Source organism: Rhincodon typus, chromosome 5 (assembly GCF_021869965.1).
Source record: "Rhincodon typus isolate 14 chromosome 5, sRhiTyp1.1, whole genome shotgun sequence".
NCBI lineage: Eukaryota > Metazoa > Chordata > Chondrichthyes > Orectolobiformes > Rhincodontidae > Rhincodon > Rhincodon typus.
In genome coordinates, this window is record NC_063336.1 from 1,850,774 (window position 1) to 1,859,193 (window position 8,420).

Genomic DNA, 8,420 nt, shown 5'->3' on the forward strand with positions numbered 1-8,420 from the left:
GTTATCTCGGATTCTCCAGCATCGGCAGTTCCTACTACTCCTGTGTGTTACATGTAGTTTCTAATTAGGATGACCATTTGGGCTCTGGTGCATTTTTGTGTGCTAGTTTGCATTAATTGTTACGATTTGAAACTGACTCCTGGGTATTAAATGTAATTGCAACATTTTAAAGAAAAATCTAAATTTAGTTCTGTTGTCTTTTGGACAGACTTTTGGGGGACTCTGGGACATCTGGAGTTTGAAACAGTTTATTTGAACAGATCAAAAAATATTGTTTCCATACAGTTACTCAAAGTAGTGTGAAGGCTGTAAATGATTTTATCCTGTTAATACTGTGTTCCTCCTCTTCTCAGAAGCTTGCAGCAGTATGGATAGTTGACGGTGACTTTACAACAGACAGCTTCAAACTGAAATTAGTCATGGAACAAAACTACTTGGGTTTTGGCACAAACCAGCTGCGGTTGATCACTGGATAAGACGTGCTTGTGATGAAAAACTCATTCCCAGTCCTCTCGAGTGCCAGCATCTGACCACCTTGCTTCATAGTTACAAATCCAAGAGAAGTGATCTCCTTAGACCCCAGTGAGGCGTCATTTTGAATTTTACTCATTGGTCTTGAAGAACCGTGTTACATTAAGACTCCGTGGAACTCAGATTCTTTTCTGCCATTTTTGCTTCTACACCATGGAATTTTAAGTGCTTGTTTGGAGTCTAACATATTTGCTAGGAAGAGAAAAGCTTTAGTCTGGAACAAACATGCATTAAAATAGAAGATTGTTTTCATTCTGGTAGCCTGAATTAGTAGAAATGATTACAGCTCAGCTCATGGACTTTCACCTTGGGTCATGCTGCCCTGAAATGTTTTCAGTGATCTTTGGGGAGGGGAAGATCTAGAAGTTCATGTATAAAATTTAAGGGTTTTTTAAAAAAAATCCTCATTGATAGCTGAATCGTTTAAAACTCATTCCTGCATTCATTCCTTTATCATGGTCTTCCATTTGTTTTATGATAAATTCATTTCAGCGTTTTTGAAATTATCACAACAGAGACATTTTAAACCGTGCTGTGGGGTGCCACAGTTTGTTTAGGGGAGATTTTAAGTCCAAGTTGACACTGATTGAAAGAGTGTACGTGGTCCTGCTAACTGTACGTTAGTACATGTCCTTTCACTCAGACTTGTAACTGCACCTGTTTGACTTGAAGATGGAATCAGTGCCAAGTGATGTGGTATGGCCAGTGTATTAACAGGCTGTGGCAGGGTTTTATATTATTGATTCAAATTTGGCAAATTCTTGATCTCAGCTGGATTGGTACCAGGTGTTGTTCCTATTTTTTTGGGGGGTTGCGGGATTGACATAGTGAACTGGGAGAAATCACCGAATGACCCCACAATGTTTTCACCATGTTCAGGTGGGTGATTATAGAGCAAAGTATACTATAAAGCAAAGCAGGAATTTGCAAGTAGGCCATGTACCTGCTTTCCTTTCTGTCAGGGAACTGCTGCTGAGAATGGGAGGTTTAAACCAGGGAAATTGAAATGAAAATGTAAATGTTAATTGAGGAGGAAACTCACTGCACCTTTTACTTGTGCAATATACTATTGTTCTTTACTATGTTTTGTTCTTTACCGTTTTGCCTATTTTTAACCACTATTTAATACCCATTCACCGAAGATTTGTCATCCCAGCTTTTTTTTGTATATGTCACCAACATAATTTCAACATTCTTTCTCTTTCTTTTTGTCGTCCTCTCCTGTCTCTTCCCCTCTTTCTCCTTACCTCTTTCTCTCTTCCGCCCCCACCCTGCAAAATAAAAACCAATACTAATAATCACTGGCAATTGTCTAGTCACCAGGTTTTGCACTGCTGCCAGAATGGGAAGGGCAAAGGTGCTATCTCTACTCGTGAACCAACCTCCAACATAGAATCTGTTCCTCTTCGGGATAAGTGACTTTAAAGGGAAAGGTGTCTGGGTTCTTAAGGGGTCAATAGAAAAGGTGTTACAATGTGGTCTAAATGCCTTTTATTTTGTGGGTAGCCAGAACTTGACCTCTCTGGGTTAGATCTGGGGTGGAGAGGACAGTGCAGGGAAACAGCAATGCAATCTGATCAATTGAATAGTGACTTTATCGATCAAGTACCTAGATGATCGATTATAAATTTGTACTTTGCCAATTTATTTGTACATTCTTTTTAGAGTCCATGATTTATTTTTTTGTGTACAAATGCTATTAGAATGAAGATTAAATTCTCTTCCAAATTTGGGTTTGTGTTTGGAAGTTTGCTTTTTGCACTGGCAAAGAGAGAAAAAGAAAAACAAAGATCACTTTGCAGATATGAGGTAGCAAATGATTTCTATTAATAAAAGTTGTAGTTTGTATTTAAACTGTTAAATTCAGTGTTGGAAGAAAAGACTTTGGAGGGAAAGTCACATTCCTAGGAGACTGTAGAAGGCAACCACCAAATATAATGTTTTTGTCAAATTAGAGACTGGCAGCAATGCTGTTTCTGGTGCGCAATACAGCACACCCAACCTAAAGCCAATGAATTTGTACAAATGTCATCTAGGCCCAAGCGAGGAATTGTTTCCTTAGCTTTGATTCATAGCTGGACAAACACCATAACTGTGGATGTGTCATAAAATTGCACTTGCATTAATTTTTCCATGTATGGATCTGTATGACTGGGGAAACTCAATTTCCTTTAGCTCTGCACTGAGTTTGCATTATTGCACTGGGTCTCCAACACACAGAATTGAATGTTCACATGGATCAAGAACATTCTTTTATTTCTAGTTAGTCAATACATTTATAGGATTTATCCCTGCTTTAATTTATCCTGTGTTTTCTGGTGCATGACTTGTGCCTTTGGCAAGGTACTTACTGCCCTAGACCTAATAACCTGGGGTTAGAAAGAGGGTGGAAAGGTTCCATGAGAGTGCTAGTTGTTTGCTGTCTCCCTGTGAAGTGGGAATTATAGATTGATGTTAATTCTCTGAAATGCTTTAGATTTCTAATGATTTACTATGCCACATTAACTATATACTTGGGTAAATAGACAATTTTAATTTCTAAAACTTTGCCCCTTAATGAACAGAGATGATTGGGTTAACAATTTAATTTATCAGTTCATATTCAATATTATGAGACCACTTAACACAGTAATAAAAGACAAGAGTTGAGTCTTCTCCTCGTGCCCCCACAAAACTTTTATATTTAAAAAAAATCCTGTCACAAGTGGATGTGTCCCAGATAGGGTATCATTTTTACTCTCAAAAAAAGTGACATTCAAAACCTGCAACATTCAACAATATTACAATATTCCTGAAGGTGTCGGTGCCAAGCATTGAGTAGAGCCCAATTACTGCGTCCATTCAACGTAGGCACTTGATAAAGAGGAGCATTAGATTATTCAACAAAGTCAACATTAATATTAGGGAGTATTTTGGACAATGTTACTTTAGGCTGCTGTTAAATACAGTGTGCTGCATAAATGAGTATTTCTAATGAGTTTCTGGTGTTGTCCACGAGGGAATAGAATAGAATGAGAAAAATTACCTGAGTTTTTACCAGTCAAGTTGAAAAAAATGTTCTGTTTTTACAGTTATGGTCAGGATTACTCCAGGTATGTTTGGTACATAATTTTTTTTTCTTTATTCAATCATGGGATGAGGACATCACTGGCTAGGCAGCATTGACTGCCCATCCCTAATTGCCCAGAGGGCAGTCAAGAGTCACCCACATTGCTGTGGGTCTGGAGTCACATGTAGGCCAGGCCAGACCAGGTAAGGGTGGTAGTTTCCTTCCCTAAAGGACATTAGTGAACCAGATGGGTTTTTCCAGCAATCAACAATGGATTCATGGACTCTTAATCCCAGATATTTATTGAATTCAGATTCCACCATCTGCCATGGCAGGCTTTGAACCCAGGTCCCCAGGACGTTATCTGGGTCTCTGGATTAACAGTCCAGCTACAATACCACTAGGCCATTCTCTCCCCTAATTCTTTTGTATAATTGTATACAGTTGAAGCAGAGTTTCAACGTCATCCCTGTCAAGTTTTCATGTCTCCGTACCTGCACTCAAATCACTTGTGTAGCACAATGAATAGCATCCCTTGTCTGAAATCCAAATTGGGATATGCTCATAGATGAATGCATTCAGAAACTGATTTAAACATATCTTGTGATAATATACTTTTGTGTGAATTCATATCCATCTTAATATTCACATTGCTTGGTACTTAAATATGATGCAACTTTGGTGTTCTGACCTTTGAAATATGCTGTGCAATTTGTGGAGTGGAGTTTGTGAACTGAACAGCCCTCCGTAAACCATTCAGTCCACTGTATGGCTGTCCACCAATCCAATCAAACTATTCTGCATTCTGGAGACAGCTAATTCCCAAGGCTCAAAGATTTGCTTAATTTGGAGGTGGTGACCTTCTGATGTGCATATGCTGACCTGAAATGATTGATTAACTCTAATCTCTCAGTGCAAAGATAATGGACAGCAGAGGTGGAAAGCTAGGGTTGTTTTGCTTTCCCCTTTTTGCCTTGGGGCCTAAAGGCTAAATGTATCCTGTTTCTGAATGTGGTATCACTAACTCTACATAAATGAGGTTCTCCCACCTTGTGGTCATGACTTAAACTTTATCTGGCCTGATGACAGAGGGGCTGTATTAAAAAGTAGTAGTCGGACACCAGACATGAACATTGAGAATCCGGGCCTCTGACAACTTCTTACAGCCTTTGTTTTTGTTGGGTATATAAAGGGATAGATATTTCTTGTGTTTGACTTTAGAATCACTTTTTTTTGGTGAAATGTGCCTTGAAGTAAAAGTTGATATCTAGTGCAGACATACCTTTAGAAGTTTAAAAGTAAGGTAAACTCAGGGCTACACTGACACCATCGTAACTTGATCACCTAAACTAGTTATTTAATCGGCATTTCTATTAATCAGTACCATAATGGTATTCTGAGCCACTGCCTAGTCTGATACAGAATATATTAATTTCTATTCTGGATTTAGTGCCTTTTGTAGATATTTCCTATTATTTACAGAAAAAGTGGATCGGTATTTTGATAACCTTTGGTCTCTATACATTATTCCAAGGAAATAGCTTGGATCTATAAACTGAAGTTGCCCAAAATTATACTTGATGTTTGACAGGAGTCTGGCTATAATTTTGCAAAAAAAAAAAGAGCTGCAGATGCTAAAAATCAAACAAAAATGGATTTCTGGAAAAACTCAGCAGGCCTGGCAGTATCTGTGGAGAGAAAGCAGACTAGCTCTCCACAGATGCTGCCAGACTTGAGTTTTTCCAGTAATTTCTGTTTTTGTTTAAAATTTTTGCAAAGTTCATTTTGCTCGACCGCATTTTGGTTGCGTCTCTTTTCAGTGATTTTCTTGCATCCACACTATAAAGTTTCTGAATTTTACAGTTGCATTCAAATACTTCCTACTAAAAAGGATACTAGTTGAAATAGTTTACCTTTTTATGATAAATCAGCTAATGTTTTGCTTGCAAGGGTACCTTGGTTAATTTCAGAAAAAGTTTGATTAATTCAGAGGATGTGTACTTTGCTGGCTGGGCCAGTATTTATTCCAATACCTAATCTCCCCTGAGAAGCCGGTGGTGCGCTGTCTTCTGAAACCGCTGCAGTCCATTTGGTCCGTTCACCATGCTGTTAGGGAGGGAGTAGGATTTTGACCTACTCACAGCAAAAGAATGGTAATATATTCCCAAATCGTGGTGGAGTGTGGCTTGGAAGGGAACTTGCAGCTGGTGGTTATCCTATGTACTTGCTGGCCCTGTCCTTCCAGATGATGAAGATTGTGAATTTTGAAGGTGCTGTCTGAGAAGCCTTGGGCCTTGCTGAAACTTTTGAAGAAATGTCCTTTGTAAAACATAGCAACACAGTTTTGAAGAGGCAAGAGACATGTAAAAGTTAGGCCCTCTCTGGTAATGAAATTTATAGGGAATACAATATTCTTTGATGTCATCAGTGCCCATGTGGGGATTTTTTCTTTAGGTGTCACCACCATTCAAACTGTTGGATAAGGATGATATTACTCACATTGCAAGGACCTTTATTCAAGTTTCATTCTGGCATCCAATAACTGTAAGCTAAATGAACCATCTGTCTTGTATGCTAGTCAGAAATGAGCACTTGATTAAAGGGTTTTGGAGAATGTCCTTGACCAAAGATTTCAGTTTCTTCCTATAATGATCTAGAATTGGGAAATTTATTAGACAGCTTAAATTGATTTTCTCTGTGATTTTTTTTTTTAAATCTCAATTGTGCGGAATACTCAAAAGTGAACTCCGTAATTTAATTCCAACTTGTTGCCATATCAATGTTGAGGATAGATACAACAAAGGATAAAACTTCTGGTGGGAGGCCCAACAATTAAATCTGTACCTAGGTTCCAGAATGTTGGAAAGTCCTCTGGATTTATTATGTTGGCACTTTAGTAGAGGGTTAGGAAATTCTCACCAGGAAATAATCATTCAGGGCTTCTTTGTTTTTAAATAATGCCAGTGAGAGTTAGTGTTATTTAGTGGAACTTCTGTGTTCATGATTTAGTCTTAGAATGAAAGCCACGTGCACTATTACAACTTCAGTTGTTATCATTTTAATTTTACTTGTCAGCCTTTAGATGTCCCATACCCAGTCCAGTTTCAATTGTACAGTATTAGCGCATTCTCTACAGCATCTTACTATTCACAGCCCTTGATACAGTCAGGCTTTCAGATTAGGCATCTATTAAGACCGTTTCACTGTCCTTCCTCTGCCTGTCATCCCTGTTGTTTAATTCTTTTTATGGTTCAACTTGTGTAGCAGCTCACTACCTGAGTGTAGTGGTCATTGAATAAATTTGAGGAGATAGATTTTTAATTAGTAACGAGTTAGTGTTATGGAGAGCAGGCAGGCAAGTGGAGTTGAGGCAGGTATGAAATTAGCCACTATTGTATTAAATAGCAGAACAGGCTCAAGGGTCTGAATTGCCTATTCTGCTTCTAGTTTCCATGTTGATCCAGTTGCAGTGTATGCAATCATTTTCAATCTGAGATGAGGAATTTCTTCAGCCAAAAGGTGGTGGATCTGTGGAACTCATTGCCACAGAAGGCTGTGAAGGTGAAGTCATTGAATGTAATTAAGACAGAGAGGATCTTGATTATTAAGGGAATCAAAGGTTTATGGGGAGAAGGCAGGAGAATGGAGTTGAGAAATATATCAGCCATGATCAAATGGTGGAGCAGACTTGATGGGCGAATGGTCAAATTCTATTCCTATATCTTGAAATATTCTAGTTTGCCTGTGGTTCCTTCTCGGGCTGTTATTTTGAAAGACAACATTAAAACTTCCCAGAATGGGCTAGTTTTTTGTGGGCTATCCACACATTAGGCTACGACCAAGTACAGCTGTAAAACTTCATGGATAGCTTGGGAACCGCATACACGTTGGCCTGCAGCCTTGCCCCATGGCACTCCTCAATTTGCTTTGGATAGAACCGTTCTTAGTTTGCAATGAAAGATATTTTACATTAATCGCTTCACCCTATCATGTATTTCCCATTTCGTCAGATATTTCACAAAGTAGGATGTATGTGACTGTGGTCCTCCATCTGGAAATCTTCCAATTACAGCATCTTAAATGTTGGTTCCATTAGTCTATCTGGAAATCTGGTCACTGAATAATTTCCTGATGTCAGACCTCATGTTTCTCTTATTTTTTTCATTTTCTACCTATGTTCATAAGATCAAAAGAAACGGGAATGAGCCATTCAGTCCATCAAACTGGTCTGCCTTTCAATAAAATCTAGCTAATCTGATAATGACTGTTTCCTGCCTGCTCTCCATAACCCTTTACACCTTTGTGGGACAAAAATCTTTTTTTTAAAAAAATGTCTAACACAGCCTTCACTGCTGTCTGGAAAAGAAAGCTCCAAATATTGACAACTTCTTGAGGGCAAAAAAAATACTTGCTTTTTTTTCCAGTTTATGAGACCCTAAGTGTGCTAGTTTCCTCCTTCATTATTTCAGCTGTTTTCATGGATAATTTTGTCGTTTTCTTTCCACTGTGCTGATTATTACAATGCCTATGTTAAATTTCATAGTTTTTTCACTATTGTTTTGAAGTACCTCTTCTGCTTTCACTGCACCTCCTAACTTGACTTTTGCAGATTTAGCTCTGAGTTTCTAAATCCAGATCATTGTAAATAAGAAACTCTAGCAGTCCCAGCATCGATGGACAACTCCTTTCCTCAGTGATAGTAGGAACTGCAGATGCTGGAAAATCTGAGATTAGAAGGTGTAGAGTTGGATGAACACAGCGGGCCAAGCAGCATCATAGGAGCAGGAAGGCTGACGTTTCGGGCCTAGACCCTTCATCAGAAAGGGTCTAGGCCCGAAAC

The 8,420-nt window shown here is 38.6% G+C and overlaps 1 protein-coding gene across 1 annotated transcript in view; it reads left to right on the forward strand.

Moving 5' to 3' along the window:
- The window catches only part of LOC109921986 (WD repeat-containing protein 26-like), a 65,105-nt gene extending 62,842 nt beyond the window's left edge, over positions 1-2,263 (forward strand). Inside the window, exon 9 of the mRNA XM_048596615.1 lies at positions 354-2,263. Within this exon, the coding sequence (XP_048452572.1) occupies positions 354-379 (26 nt within the window). The 3' untranslated portion in view covers positions 380-2,263. The remainder of the gene's footprint in view (positions 1-353) is intronic.
- The last annotated feature ends 6,157 nt before the right edge of the window (positions 2,264-8,420 follow it).